At 37.6% G+C, this 16,570-nt stretch overlaps 2 protein-coding genes across 2 annotated transcripts in view; both read right to left on the reverse strand.

Moving 5' to 3' along the window:
- The window catches only part of ccser1 (coiled-coil serine-rich protein 1), a 203,738-nt gene extending 201,999 nt beyond the window's left edge, over nucleotides 1-1,739 (reverse strand). Inside the window, exon 1 of the mRNA XM_041786666.1 lies at nucleotides 1,549-1,739. The gene's annotated coding sequence lies outside the window, so the exon portion shown is untranslated. The remainder of the gene's footprint in view (nucleotides 1-1,548) is intronic.
- A 1,771-nt stretch (nucleotides 1,740-3,510) lies between these two features.
- trim36 (tripartite motif containing 36) overlaps nucleotides 3,511-16,570 on the reverse strand; it is a 56,863-nt gene continuing 43,803 nt past the window's right edge. Inside the window, 6 exon segments of the mRNA XM_041787296.1 lie at nucleotides 3,511-6,530; nucleotides 6,533-6,816; nucleotides 8,759-8,872; nucleotides 9,733-9,916; nucleotides 14,661-14,866; nucleotides 14,971-15,088. Of these exon segments, the coding sequence (XP_041643230.1) occupies nucleotides 6,430-6,530; nucleotides 6,533-6,816; nucleotides 8,759-8,872; nucleotides 9,733-9,916; nucleotides 14,661-14,866; nucleotides 14,971-15,088 (1,007 nt within the window). The 3' untranslated portion in view covers nucleotides 3,511-6,429.

Raw genomic sequence — 16,570 nt, forward strand, 5'->3', positions numbered from 1 at the left:
ACTTTGTAAATATATTGCTAAAGTTGAGATAATTTAACTAAGGCATCTTTATCAGCAGGTATCTGACATTTTAATACATCTATCCACACTGCTGTCACAGTCAGCAGACAGCAGAAAATGCTGAGATGCCACCACAGCTATGCAGGCCATCAAAAGATGGCTGTACTCACAAATCAGCCATAGGATTTGTCTATGTTGAAAAAAAATAAACACTTTTCAATGTATAATATAAATAGTATTATGTGTTCGGTTTAATACATTGTATATGACATGTAATCATGCCATCTCCCTCTGCAATCATTGAATCAGCTCTCTTTTGCATAACTATACATGCAATTTTTGAGTGAAATGACAGTATTAGCTGTCATGGGATAGAGACTTTTCCAAAAAAAAAAATTCTATCTCAGTGGCCTGTAATTTAAAGCTGTTTAAACGGCCAAGATGTAACGGTAAATACGCTTGTTTGTAAATCATAGTAGTCTGCCTATCAGGTTTTGTTGATAAAATGTTGCAAAATTCAGGATATTTTCACTGGAAATTATTTAAATCAATTACACCGGTTAGGTATAATATTAATTATTTATGTGGTGGAAAAACTGTGAGAAATTAAAAATAAAAATTATGATCTACCACTTTTGATGCAGGAAACTTTGCAAACAATGAATAAACCTGACTATGAATCAATGCAAAAACAAAAGTATATATCCTGAGACATCCATCTCTGTCTACTCCTATAACAAGACCTGCTTTTAAACATGTATATCAATGCCTGGTGGCAGCTGACCTGATTTCTAACCTGTCACAGCTAATATTTACACTGCATTTACTAGATGACAGGTGCTTTTTTTCTGAGTACAGCTCCATGGAACATGAGTTTATATACAACAAAACAGTCATATTCAAGGGGCTTAAATAAAGACATTTTACATTTTTCTTCTAAATTGAAACTAACCAATAATCAATTGGTAGATATGTCAATAGTTTACAACTAATTCTTTCATTTTGTAGCTTTATAATTAGAATGACAGCTGCTATAGATGTAGCTTTGAATAATTAATGATTGGGGGTTACTCCACGTTTTGCACTGTCTGCAGAACCAAATGCACACCAATGAATGGGCCTTAGCATGTTGTTACTAAGTGCTGACTGCGTTGTGTTGCATTTATTCGGTCCATTAATTAGCTATAGCCACCAATAAGATAGTATTAAGAGGATATAGTTTGTCTGAGATAAAAAGCAGAAACGTGAATGCATGTGAGGCCAGCAGCAGCACAGCGGGACATCCTCAGCTGTCAAACACAAACGTCAACAACGTTTAGCAGCCTATCGACCTTAAATCCGGACTAGCTAGCTGAGTGAATCCACCGCTGTGAGTCAACACTGGTGCTAATGTTTACAATAAAATTACGCTATTCAAATGCTGTTTGTCGCTTTCTTTGAGCTGCAAAGGTCACCTGTATTCAGAGGATATCAGACAGGCACGCACAGGGAGGAGGTAGAGCCGGGGTTTGCTAGCAGGCAGCGGACAAACACACAAACGTCAGTTACCTTCAACGGAGTCCAACGGCTCTACCGAGACCGTTCAGAGCGGGAACAGTCGACCAATATCTTCGCTTTGTGGGCACAAGACTTCCTATAACCTACATGAGGATATCTGGTATTGTACTATAGTACTGAAACCGTACTGAGGTAGCACCTTGTGTAGCACTGACGCCAATGTTACACCTCCGTGACGTGGAGTCTCTTTGCCTCCGTCGTCTCTTCCGCGTTGCAACGGCAGGCCGCGAGCGTGCACAGCGTGACGTCCTCCTCCTCCTCTACTTCCCATAACTGAGCATCCCATAGCAGGTGAATCACGGATAGACTGACTCTGACTATCAATCACCCATAATCAATAGATTAATCCTGAGAGGCGTCCTTAAAATCAGCGGAGAAAACACAGAGGTTTTTGGCATAGCTATTAGTGGTTGAAATCCCAACGATGGTGTCCGTTTACAGGTTTTTGGCCAATTTTTTCTCTTTGATAAAATATCGTCGCCACTTTGGATATTTACCAGTTTCTTAAACTGCTTACATAAGGGAAACTTGATATCTGGCTATCATTCAAGCTAAGAAAGTTCATTCTATTGAGCTGCATCAATAACCAAGTTCAAATAACACACTTGCAACAGACCTCACACGTCTAATGTATAGCCTAAATAAACTCAATAGTCATGCGTGTTTATAACTAGTAAGATAATTGTTCTACAAACAATGTAGGGTATTTAATAAATCATAGCTGCTCCTTAAACCTGAGTGTCTTGGCAGTAGATATCTCTATCTAGATATCTATAGACCTATGCATGTTTTTCTTACCAAAAGACCTTCATATAAATTATTTGATAAGTGATGTATCATGGTTTTAGTTAATATGCTTACATTTTATCATGACAGCCTACAGCAGACAAGTCCTCCTGCCCCTCCCGTGATCTTTAGCTAAGCAAAACTAAGCTATATAAATATATATATAAATTTCAATTGTTTTTGACAAAATCCCAACTTTAAAGGCCTCTACACATTTGTTCTTGCTGAGAGATCTATGGAAAAACTATCCATTATTATGCATGTGTATTGGGGCCGCTCCAAAAAATAAAAAGAATGAAGAGGATTTGACCATTTTAGAGAAAAAATAAATAAAAATTTCAGTTTAAAAAGTTTTAAAGTTATTAAAGAAAAAAATATATTTTAATCCCTTCAAAAGTTGTGCATTTACAAGAACCAAAAATTCACATTTTCAAAATAAAAAAGTCCAAGATAGTTGATTGCATGGAAGAAGATCATACCAGATGTTGCCATTTTCCTTCAATGTACTGGAATTGAGAGCCTAATCAAATAAACTTCCTACTGGGACTTAGAAATAAGGAATTTCTTGTGATTTTAGCCCAGAATCATCACATTATCATTAACAACTGGACCTAGAAGAGGCATTTCTGTATCCAACCACTACTTTTACATTGGTTTCTTGTAAATTATCACTTTATGATGCCATAAATGTATGACTTTTAAAACGTAATATGTTCAAGTTTTAGAAATTTGTTTTATTTTCTCATAAATTTACAACTTTTTAAACTCAGAAATATGAAGGTCAATTTCTTGTAATTTTCTTGTAGCTTTATAATCTCAAAAAAAAAAAAAATTCTAAAAATGGACCTTTTCATCAAAAATTTACAGATCTTAATTTTTTTATCCTTTAGGGTGGCCCTAATACTCTAGCTTTTTTGAGTTATTAATCATGATTTTTTTTTAAATATATGCTCATTAATTTTTGAAACCATTGCCTTAAATCTTAAACTATGTTAAGAAACTTAGGATCGTTGTTTGTAATTCACCTCTAAAGTTAAATATCAAATTTGGAGAAGCTGCAAAAAGCCACCCTGCCCTTAGAAATAAGCATGTTTCCTTAAAGTTAACAGTGTATGTGCTGCTGAAGTATTTATACAATTGCACAAAACATTAATAAAAGAGACAAAATAGGTTTAAAAACACACTAGTTTTATTTATTGAAATCCCCACACAGCAAATTGAAAAGTGTTGCATTTCCAGGAATCGGAGCAAGGAACAATATTTCCATATCTTTACTACACATACAGACACCCACCACTTACACACTACATCCAAATCCTCTGAAGAACACATGTATGGACAAATTCACTGTTACATATTAGGAGTTCAGAAACAATGAGTGTTACTGAGACAAAACTAAAAATTAAGTAGTGTTTAAATTTCACTCAGCATCAGGAAAAGCCCATTTTAATCCACAAAGTAGAAACTACCAGCAGTGCAAGTCGTCTTTCCAGGCTTGACTGAACCTCAGTCCTACAGCCTGTTCAATAATATTGCACGCACACATTTATTATACACACACACCTGCAGAGCCAAACAGTTGCTGACATGCTACAGATTTTTAAAGTGCTAGCTTGGGATACGATTGAGAGCCAGCCTGCTAAATATTTGGTTCTAAATTCATGGCTGGAAAGCAGGCTAGGATGAATTTTAGTTTAAGATCGGATGTGAGTATGAGTTTACATGCTTTTGATCAGATTTCTACATGTACATACAAGTGTGCTGTGACCCCAGTTGGAACAAAATAGAAGAAAACCAACTTAAAGCACGGAACATTCAGCTGTTTGTTTAGTAGAAAACAGGAATACATTCTGTGATGGAAATAAATTTGAACTTACCCTGCCATAAATGCATAGAGGTGCTTTAAGATGTAGAAACAGTCAATTTAAATAACAGGTGTGTGAGCTTTCAGGAGAAAAGTGATACCAACATGAGACAAAACATGCAAACTTCCACAGAATCCAATAGTCTGTTTCCAAAGACGTTACTGCCCATCTAAATGTAAGAGCAGGAATTTATAAAATGTTTTAACCCTAACAAAAACCCATGACGCGTCCCAAAATATTGAAAGTGATTAGCAAAAACCAACACCACAAAAAGAGGAGGAAAGAGTTGTTAGTACCATTTGAAAAACCTTGAAAAAGGCAGCTGAACAAGGTAACATGTTTACAGTTTTTTTCAATAGTGATACACATTTAAAGTCCACAAGCAACACCAACTGCTAACATAAACATTTAAAATGTACTTAATTTCACTGAAAATAATATACTCTGGATTATTATGTACATGAGACGTAAATCAAACATTTGGAAAAATCAGCTTATTATTATCTGACACTAAAAAGAAGGCGGAGATGTTGAACTTGAATATTTTTGACAAACTGCAACAAAAACAAAAGTAGTTTCTGCGAGGAAAGGTACAGTAGTTAAGGTTTTCCAGGCCTGACGGACTGAGGTAGATAGCATCGGCCCCAATCGCAGGGCCAGAAACCTGAGAAAACACATCTATTACCCTAAGCCTCCAGAAATCAAATTATACATGAATGTACAAACAAACCCATGTGCAGGCACATAGACAGAATATGTCTGTTAAAAAGAACGTGGTAGCCAAGCAAACAGTCTGAATCATGTGCTGTCTAAGCCTTAAATATCAGATCTTCCTCAGTGGAACTCACTAAGCTATGTCTCTGATAGCCTGATCCCCAGTAACATGCCAACGTGCTACACTTCATGTGTCTTTACTGCAGGTAAACCGTGGTTTAGATAGAAATAAGGTACTGAGCCATGTGTTTAGTGATAGCACTTTTGAAAGAAACCTGAAGAACAGTGTTTTTGTTTGTTTTTTTTTTACTGTGTTTACAGGCAGCTAGGCCACAGAGATGCATTTTGCACATAAGTTAAGCACCAGAACCAACGCACTTTGGCTGTAAGTGACTCTGCAGCTGTCAAACAGATGTTGACTGCAAGTACACGGTGTTGAGGTACCTGGCTGGTTAAACGATGTTCAAAGTCACATTCAGTGCTGTGCAAACAGTGAGAGGCTTTAAAATCCAAGGAGCTCCTCCTGGATTTATGTTTGTTGGTTGATGAGAATGTGAAGGTTAGACATTAATGTGCTGATTTTGTCGACAACATTTGAAAGTGAAGAAGCTTGCTGAATAGTGATCAAAGTGTGATTGTGAACTCATCATGTGCTAGGCTTCTGTCATCATATTGTGCAAAAACAGCCAAACTAAAATGTGAGGAGAGGAAAGTTAGTGCTTTTCTGTGATAAAGTCTAGATTAAATAGGTGACAAGTCATGATGAAGACTATTTAACAGTTATTAGTTTAACACCAGTGTCTGTGATTACACTCCAACTACAATAAAGACTCACATATAGTATTTATTTTGATAACTGACTCCATAATGCTTGTGCAATGACAACACTATATGCCTGCTAGAGCAAACTAAGTTCCTAAAAAAAGGCACCAAGGCGCTAGCTTTAAAGTAGCTACAAGGCTCTTAGGTCCACCAGGATTACATGTCAACCTATGCTGCTACGTTTAGACAAAGAGTTAAGAGAAAGAGCCAAAGAAATGTTGAGATCACTAGGAAATTTACACACCAAAAAATCTAAAACAACCCAGTAAGACAAAGTGTAAGTGTATGCTCCAAGGCGTTTTAATGTTAAAACAATTAAAGTAGCTGCAGGCTAATTTTGCAGCCATTCCACTAGATAAACAGCTGATAAAAGCTGGTAATTAAAAGCAGGTCAGTACAATTAACAGACACAGAGACTTTGGTAGGTAGAGAAGTTTTTCACATACCATGGACCATCTGCTTTGTTTAGACACTTGTATTCAGTGTCATGCTCTTGTAAATGGATTGTACCATATACATGACAACTCCAGACCCTACTTTCACATTTAGGACCAAAGACCCTGATCACACCTGCCTCATCTGACCTCAACAATACCATTTTGGATTGTACTCCATCACCCTGTCATATAATCAGTTCCTTCCAGTACATGCTGAAGGTTAATGAGATGTGCGTCCAAATGCATATTCATGCTCCGTTCCCCCTCAGAATGCCAGCCTCTTTGCCGTGATGAACTCCTCCAGATGAACCTTGCCGCTGCCCATGAGGCCAAAAGCTGGAAACATGGTTCCCGAGCACTCCACCTGCCTCTCGTAAAGGCACCTCATGGTGTCTGCGTCGTAAAAATACACCCGGCATGCGTCATAATCTAAACATACACCCATGCGCTGTGGCATGGGGAGAACACGGTTGCCTGGGTCGCTGGAAGCTGCACTGGCTGAGGAAACAGAGGAGGACGAAGAGGCTTTGGGGATGAAGAGTTTGCCCATGCCAACAGTGAGGAGGGTGAAGGGCTGAGAGAGCTCGTAACATGCGTCCTCACTGCCGCTGTCATGTCCGCTGTCATGATCATACCTGGGGGGATGTAAGGAAGAGGAAAAAGGGTGAACAGGTGAGTGAGATAATTTAGAAATAATGAGATAAACTTTGAGGCACTCTCTGAAATAGTTAACTATTGAATAATGAAAAGTGCTTTGGAGTTGTTCTGTTTTTGTAGATTTACATATTATGGTTTTGGGTTTAGTAGGTGTTCAGTTCTTGGTAAATTGCAGTTGCCAAGGTGCATTGTTTACAAAAGTGGAATAAGTCATGAGAAAGAACAGAGGGTTTAACTGGCTGTGTGGTCTCTGCTGTGTTCCCCATGAGATTACATCCCTAAAAGGTGCTCGATAACTTCAGGTGTTTTTACAGAGCATTTCTGTGACAGCGCAGTAATGACGCTTTGCCTTCTTTACACCTGTGACGGCATAATATTACATGTCCCTATCTGTCAATTTGTTTACTGACTATGCCTCTGTGACATTCATATCAAATGGCGAAATGCAACAGGAGCATAACTATCATGGCTTACGACTACACTGAGCTGGGCTTTTGTTTTTTACCCCTGATTTTGTTTCCACAAGTGGAGATTAATAGATCTATCTGATAATAGAGCATTGTTAATTTACCCGATACTTCAGATGAACATTTCCCCACTCTGTCACTGTTGTAATTGAACTCTACCTGCAGATTAAAGCTGTAGGTTTTTAGGTAGAAACTTAACAGAGCTGCATATGCATAATTATTACTGAATCATCATATATACCAATGTTTAAAATAATAATCTAACACTGATTTTGATGCTGATGTTTATTTAATTTCTTCTTTTAGTGTAACACCAAATGCCAACATTTTCTGAAATATTAGACAATGAAAGTTTTGTTCGAGGTTGCCTGAAAATAACTCTTCAGTCTAAATCAACAGTTAGATGTGCTCAATGCTTGCACTAAATCGTGAAGATACAACAGAAACATCTGCAACTGACATCAGTCATGCACACATCATTCATTTAAAAGGTCTGATATCAGCTGATACCAATGTTAAACTAATGCATCATTGCATTGATATTCATAATCATATGTTGAATAAGAATTAGGGCAGATAATGGATGCTTATATCCTCCCAGGTGCCTGAAATATGAGTTTTGGACTTGCTCTTTAAGGCTAAAGGTACTTTATATAATTTAATATTTATCCTTATATTTGTATATCAGTACATAGTTTGGTTCTTCAAGTAATAATGAAAATGCCTATCAGAAAGCTACAAAATGAAAATATTTTATTTCTTTTATAGACAACTACCCTGATACCCAAATATCAAAGACAAGAAAACTGCTGAATAACAATATCACTATCTAAACTGAACCCGGTAATTCTTTGCATTAACTTCATTCATAAAAACAGAAGTCTTGATTTATTTTCTGCCAATCAAATAACCTACCATTCCAGTCGATTCTATGATTTCAGAAGGATACAGGAGTCAATATATTTAGAGAAGCATTCTTACATTCATATAAACCTTTACACAATGGAAAAATGCCACGTGCATCCCCAGAACACTTAATCATAAGCATTTCTCTCAAACAAGGACCTCCTTCAAGGCATTAAAAATGTACACTTAACCTTCATGTAAGTAGCTGAATGCTGTGCATGTTGATCATCTTGCATACATTATGTAATGATTGTAGAATACAGATTTGACTGTGTAAATAATGTGTTCCTTTACATACTTCTGCATGCTCTAATCCAGTGAGAAAGGCAGGCTTTGTCTCTAAGTAAGCTCTTTATGAGTTTAGACTGACTCCATTACATCACAGGATTAAATGCCACTAAAACACAGTCAGCGCTGGGTAATGATTGTTTTTGTCAGCGTGCTGCAGTCAATTCCCATCAAAGTTAAAGTCCAAGTCTCACCCCTTGCCAAAAGATCATGGAGAGATTTTAGCTGATGGCTGTACGCTGCTTGTGGTAGTACTCACCTTGGGCTGCTGGTATCTCTGGGATTGTGAAACCATTCGATAAGCTTCGAGTCAGACGCCACTCCGACTTTGACCATGTAGGAGTACGGTTCCACCCTGAAGGCCCAGTAGTGTCTGCAAAAGAAACAGATCAAGAACTGTAAATTATAATGCAGATGTCTGTTTTAATACCACAGTAACAAAGATGGAAGTTGATGCACCATACGTTAAATGAAATTAACAACTTAAACTGCATGCAACTCCTACTCACTGACTAAACTTCACAATTATGATGGCAATGTTTGGAATTGGAACACTACAATCGTATTTGTTCAATTTAGACAGTGCCACCTCCTATGGTCCCCGTTTGTTCGAGACATACAGGTAACTTGAGCATGTTCATGAAATGCCAGCACAATTTGAGAAACTTAAGTGTTTCCTGGCCTGTGAATTTTAAAGAAAAATCACTGCATTCACAAATTCCCTTGACGCAGATTTGGATTAAAAATGTGACTATAAACGTCCATACTTTTTGGCGCTATGAAGGTCAAAATGATAAAAATTGCTTTAAAACATGTTATTTTGTAAAGTATCAAAATTCTGCATATTTGGCATTTTTTCCAACATTTTGAACAACCTTGGTCTACATAAAAATCAGTAAATCGTGACGTATCATTCTCTTAAAGAGGCTAAAAATTACTTTTAAAAAATTTCTAATCATTTCTCCACCTTATTTCTCAGGTCAAAAATAAAGTTCCATCCCTGCTCACTCTCTTAAATATTTTATATCTAGTCTGGGTAAGATATTGATAGTCAAGAAAGATACCAGCCTGTGTTTCCTAATTTTGCCTGTGTGTAGCTGATACTTTTAAGATGTAAATTAAATCTTTTACAGTGGCTCACCTGACAACAGTATTTTATTTTATATCAAATAAGTAGCTTCTGGGCACCCCTGAGCAGAGAGTCCCAATGTTGTCACCTTTATCCTGGCTTACCTTCCCTGAGTGATGCCCGTGTCCCCAATGATGTAGTCTAGTCCGATGTAGCTGCCTGTCTGCACTCGGTCAGCAGCAAGGAGGAAGGCCATGCCTGCAACGTTCTCCACAGTGTCCCGTCTCTTGTTTAGGATAAGACGCTCTGTACTGAAGCCACACTTGTCGCTGAATAGGAAACCAAACGCTGTATGTAAAGAGACAGAGAGTGAATGAGACAGTGGACGGACAAATAAGTGAAGACAAATTGGCAGAAAGGTGGGCAAAGAAAAATGAAGAAAAGACTAACAGGTTGGGTTCTCACTGATGGTGCATATCTCCAGGTTTAAACAGGTTTTAACTGTGCAGTTCATGCAAGCTGCCACACGGGGGCGCTACAGCACAACCTTAAACAACTACTAGAAGGCCTGATTAAATTCTGATCATTACACTATGATGAGTAAGAGCCTGATTAAACTCTTCATCGCTTACGTGCAGATGCCATTTCTATTCCTCATCTGGATGTAATCAAACCATTCTAAGAATAGTTTGTGGGCCAAAGGCCACGATTACCATAATCCAGGAGACATATAGGCTGACATGATTATACTTGTTCACTCAACCATCCCATGCAATCGGAGCTGCACACTGGGGAAGACCATTTCATTTGCATGTGTCTAGGGAAGCCCTTGCATTAACTAGGCCATGATAATGATAACAGCATAAGCCTGCCTAAAGGGTGACCAGACAACAATGCAGCAGTTTTATCTGGTGTAATGAAGTTTAAAAGCAACGATACTCCATGATAAGCTAAACTGGCCTCATTTTCGCCCGCATAAATAACAGCCTCAGATGATTAAATCAGGACTAAGTAGATGTTGACAACTATATAAAACCTGGTGGACCAAATTCTGCACTTTTGTTTTTAGGTTTTGTTTCCAGACTCCATATTGCAAAAGAAGATTTCACAGTAGCATTATTTAATAAATAATAAAAGAAAAATGAGGTCAAACATAATTGATGCAGCATGAAATTAGTCCCAAAGCAACTATATTTTAATTTCACATTCAATTAAGAAGTAAAGTTAGATATTTATAGTATCATGGTAGGTTCTTAGAGCAAGTTAATCCTCCAAAACCAGTGTTTGAAATATGGGGGTTAGAAGCTTTTGGCAAAAAAGAAAAAAAAAATACTGTCAAAACAAGAGAAAAACCAGGTGCTTACTTGTTCTAATGTCCTTACTTTGGTTTGTTGTGAGCAGTTCTGCGTGCATGCTTGTCAAGGTTATAATAATTTTGGATAGGAGTATATCATATTGGATTTTTGCTCATCTCTGATATATCAATATATACAAATTATTTGAGCTCATATTGATATTTGTATTTAGTTCTAACCTAAAACTTCAGTCCTCAAATCACACAATTCAAAGGCTGAGGATAAACAAATCAACACATTTCATGAGATGTCTCTAAAACACACTTTTATGTGTAAGGAGTGTAAGGAATGATGAATAATTAAAGACTTCTGCTGACGTAGGCCTGATGGTCCAGCCTAAATCTCCATTAATTTATTTGTTTATATGACTAGTTACACAGACGATAAAGGCACATTTTTAAAGTAAATATACTGATTGCAAATATTGATGAAGATATTGTACTGAAAATATTGTGTATTCCTAGTTTTTAATTTTTCATTAGTTTTTATTCTCATTTCATTTTGTTTTTAATTTTAGTTTAGGAATTCAACTTCTACTGCTGGTTTGTTAAGTTTTTATGTTATGGAATTTTGTTCTTATATTTTTTTATTAATTTAATGTTAGTTTTAGATTTTCAGTTGTATAGCATAGTTCTAAGGGGTGAGACCCACAAGGGCCAGAAAAGTAAACATCATACAATGTTCTATTTGAATAGATTTAAATGGGCTACTCTCCAGTCCTCGTATTTATTCAAATTTGAAATCTGATTACAACTGATCTAAAATTAGGTCATCCAATCTTTTCCTCCAAGGGGAAAGGAATGGGAGGCTCACAATATTGCTGGTGTCAAGCTAAAACCTTGTATCTCCAAAATATCTCCACTTTTAAGGGAACAAAAAAGCTGTAGTTTTCAAATGGCTGAACACTTAATAGTCATATTCAGCATTTTTTAAACACTTTATAGCTTTAAAACTTATCTAAACCCACTGGCAGATGTAAAAGGTGACTAGGGGCACTGATTTATGAAAAAAAAAATCATGAACAATGGTAGAACTAAGTTTTGGCCCAACACCAGAAATATTTTCCTGAATACTTAAGGTAAATGTAGATGTAATAATTGGAAATATAATATAGAACATGTCAAGATACGCTATTCACTTAAACGTAATGTTGTTACTGCAATACTCCAAAATTCAGTGTCCCAGGTGCCCCAAAGTTCACGCAAAAGTTGAAGAATATTTAAGAAAAGAATCCATTTAACCTCTGCAATGAACAAGCTCATCTAAATGTAAAGCAATGTGCCTGAGACAAATCATGAATAATGCATTATTCAGTGTGCTTATGTCAAAGACTAAAACTAAGGATGTTTTGTCTCTTATTTTATTTGTTAGGTTTGTTAGGAAAGCCTTGTTTTTAATAATAGTTTCAGTAAACCAAAACTGCTTTTCATTTTAGTTTTAGTTATTTAGTTAATTTTAGTTAATATAATGCATTAAAGCTTGTATACGTGTGTGGTTTGGTTCCTATGTTTCACTTTAGCCTGAAATTGAACATCATTGCAGACACAAAGCAAATCCCTCCGCCCAGTCTTGCACGAATCAGAGAGCACAGGAATGTGGAAGCTCCAATCACAACACAAGCGGGATGGCTTGTGCATGACAAAAACGAAATCAAAGCATGGTCCACGTCGGATTAGGGACTGACATTTTACATATGCACATAGACCGGCATTTGCCCAAAGACAGAAATGTGTCAAATTTAGGTGACAAAAACATTACAGCAAACTACGAAGACTAAATTCTGCACTATCTGCTCCAGAATTCAAGAGAGACTGTTGTGATTGCCAAGTAGCACAGAAATCAAAGAGACAGTCCCTCACCGGGGGAAACTGTTTGGATTCAAGTTCAGCAGATGGTTGAGAATGATGGTTTTTAATGAGTTCCACCTTGGCTCTATCAGGCGAGTCTAAAAATGCCAGCAACAGATGCACCTGCACGTTTCTTTTCCAAGCTGTCACACTGTTCAGCACTCTCCACTCCCACACACTCAGACAAAGGCTATATTGGTTTCAGCCATCTGACACACATAAGCTATTACCATGGTGACCAACAAAAACACCATTGTGCTTCAAAACCTTAATGGAGCATGTACCAGAGAATTCAACTTTTAAAAGACAAAAGCATCTGTTATCTGATAATCCGTCTAAAATAACTCGGAGAACAGTGCAGGACACTCAGACGTGCTCTGAGAAGTAAAAAGGGTAGGAGAGCTTAGCTGTTGTCTTGGCCAAAAAGAGGCCCGACAACGGGGGCCAAGTCTCTGAAAGTGGCTTAATCCTGTCCATAACAACAGCCAATAAATAAGTGCAGCAAAAATAACACAGCCAGGATTTATTAAGATCAGGAAAAGGCAGTCCAAGTATGTCATGTCTTGTTTTATATGTTTCAGGTATTCTCACAGGATAATCTCACATTCCTGATTATTCCTCCAATTCAAATCTTTTGTTTGTTTTTTTTATTTTTAAAATTCCATTTTCAAAAAAGGTTGGGCACTGTGTAAAATGTGAATGAAAAACAGAGACAATTATTTGTAAATCACATAAAACCAATATTTTAGTCAAAACAGAATGTAAATATCTCAAAAAAGTAGCCATGGGGAATAAAACTAGAAAAGCACATGGTACTAATGGAAAACAGACAGATGGGCATTTTGCAAATAACAACGTTACTTATCACCAGGTCAGTAACATGACTTGGTAGTAAAGGAGCAAAAGGAGAAGACTTTGAATATTCCATCATCTACAGTTCATAAAATCATTAAAAGATTCAGAGAATCTGGAGAAATCTCTGTGCGCAAGGGACAAGGCTGAAGGTCAACACCGGATGCTTGTGATCTTCAGGCCCTCAGGGGTCAATGCATTAAAAACTAGCATGATTCTCTGCTGGAATTCACTGCATGGGCAAAGAAACACTTCCAGAAATCAATGTCTGTTAAAACAGTTCACCTGTGACATCCACAAATGCAAGTTAAAGCTGAGAGCTGCACTGGCTCGCCTGCAGTCCAAACATTTCACCAACAGAAAACATTTGGTGCATCACTGAACAATAAAGCTGGCAAAGAAGATCCAGGACTGTTTAGCAGCTTTAATTCTACATCAGACAAGAATGGGAAAACATTCTTCTACGGGCCAATCAGAGCAAAAAAAAACACGTGACGTCATTGCCACTACCGAGGTTGTGCATGCGCAGCTACTGAGGAATAAACTCCATACAGAACTGCATAGCGCGAACCATGGCGACTATAGACATGTCAGAACACGACTTTTGTCGTTATTGAAAAGAAAACAACTGACTGCTGTTCTTTGTTCTTCTTTTAATGAAAAAATGTCGTCAAGTTCTGATAAAACTGGCGCTTTAGCAGCATCCATGCTAAGGTCTTCCGCCATAATGGCACCGGCCACTTGTTGCTGCTTGCTTATGTCACAACTCTGCCCTAAAGTACTGCCCCTTGATTGGTCCTGTCAGTTTCTAACCCGGCACAAATGGTTCAGACAGGAGCTTTGCAAGATGGATTTGCCAGTGAGAAACACAGAAACTGGCGTATCCATCTGCTTTGCAAGGTTAGGTTTATCAGATATGGAAATCAGTGCATTCCGAGTTAAGACCCAGAACACACACACCCATTGCAGAAAAAATTGGCATGACAGCTGATAAATGTCTTTGTTTTATGGAAATTTCAGCTCATCTCAGATGCTTACTGGGTGCAGGCGGAGTGTGGAAGGAGACCTCGGGGCTGTAGGGGCTGAACATGGAGTTCCTGCAGCTTCGTACTCTGAAGGCGTACAGGCTGTCGGGCTCCAGGTCACACACCACAGTGCTGCATCCATACACCCTGTCTGTGGTCCTCCATGCACCACTGTCTTCACCATCCTCCTGTGACGGGGACTGGTTTGGACCCCCAAGTCTGGAGAACAACACAATTATAGTCAATGAATCTGGATTTTTTTTCCAGGGTTTGTGAATCTATGCTTGGTTCTTGCCTTCGTCCTGTTGTATGTTTGGACCCACCTGCGGTATTCCAGCATGTGGTGATCAGTGGGTAGGTGGTCATCAGACAGTCTCCAGTGGATCGAGGCCTCATTGTAGACTTTGCTGTTGGACAAGTCAATCAGAGGAGGGTCTGGAACTGGAGCAAGAAGGAAAGAAAATGATGAAAACAAACCAAGATGTAAAGCAGAGTCTATAAAAATCATTATAAGGATAGGCACTCTTAAATCTTGACAATTTCCTGCATTATCTACTCAAGTTAGACCACTTAGGACAACTAATGAAATAATAAATCCATTTACCCATTGAAGTCTCTAGATCTTAGTAAAAAAAACAAACAAAAAAAAAAAAAAAAACAGGAGAATAAAACTTAAGTTAGCTGCTCCTGAGTTATGGAAGAGTCCTTCCACTGAGATCTGCACCTGCATAAACAAATGGATGCACATGGCTGTATTGATTGCATTCTGCTCTATAGGGATTGGCTGTTTCTTGTTTTTTTTTACTTTTATTTATGATGCAGACAGGGCTGCAAAGGTCATGTTGATGAAAGGGGATTTTTAATCCCCTTTTATCTTTTCACTTCAAAGACATAAATCAAAGAAAATGCCATGAGAACCGCTGATTATACAGACCACATCTCTCTTGCGAACAAACACATGCACGCACGCAAACATACTTTGAATGCTCACTAACGTTGGAATACAAAGAGGCCATTATCAAATGAATAATCTTGGTTTTTAACCCTCTAAATCTCTATAACCGTGAAATTAGCATTGTGTACCATATAATGTGACCTACTGTAAATACCATGTAATGTCTCGGCACATCAATCATATAAGAAATGACTGAATCTGATGAAAAGCCCTAAAAACTACAACTTTGAAGGCATAAGTCCAGGATGCATTCTAAACAATCAATTTCATGTTTTTTATACTGTGGCTGTGAGATACAAAAATACAGTTTTTCATGGTTTTCATCAATAAATTTTTTTTAGCGCAGATGTCAGTGTGTGTTTTGGCTGCACTTACACACTCACACACTCTAATTTCTCAATACAATTCTCAATACACACACACACACACACACACCAGACTGACATCCATAGAAAACACCCAACATAGTTTTAGTTGAAATAATTTGTTTCACTGGCCTACAGTCACTGTTATATCCTATCAGTTCAAACAGGGTAATTATCTCCGACAATGCCTCTCTGTAAACATGGAAAATGGCAAAATTTGGCATCAATTTTTTGTGTGCAACTATTTTTACCTCTGAATGACTGAACTACAGAGGAATTAATAGTATTTCTTATTTCTGTATAGCAATGGCAGTAGAATGAAAATAAGTGGTTTTAATGGTAGTCAATGTGGCCTAAAGGGCTCCAGGAGGGAGACTGAGTTTTTTTGTCTACACAGTGGAAAATTCTGTCTACACATTGTGGATGCTGAAATGCCAAAACTACAATTAAAAAGCCCTAAAAGGGCTCTAGGAGAGCCTGAGGGACCTTCAAATCAAGCTGACCTTGTTTTACATCTTTATGGTCCAACAGGCTTTAATATCACTTAATGTATTTTTCACAAATGTAGTATTTGTGCATTCCTGTGTATAGTGGTGCCATGAA

The sequence above is a fragment of the Cheilinus undulatus genome, linkage group 5 (assembly GCF_018320785.1).
Source record: "Cheilinus undulatus linkage group 5, ASM1832078v1, whole genome shotgun sequence".
Classification (NCBI taxonomy): domain Eukaryota; kingdom Metazoa; phylum Chordata; class Actinopteri; order Labriformes; family Labridae; genus Cheilinus; species Cheilinus undulatus.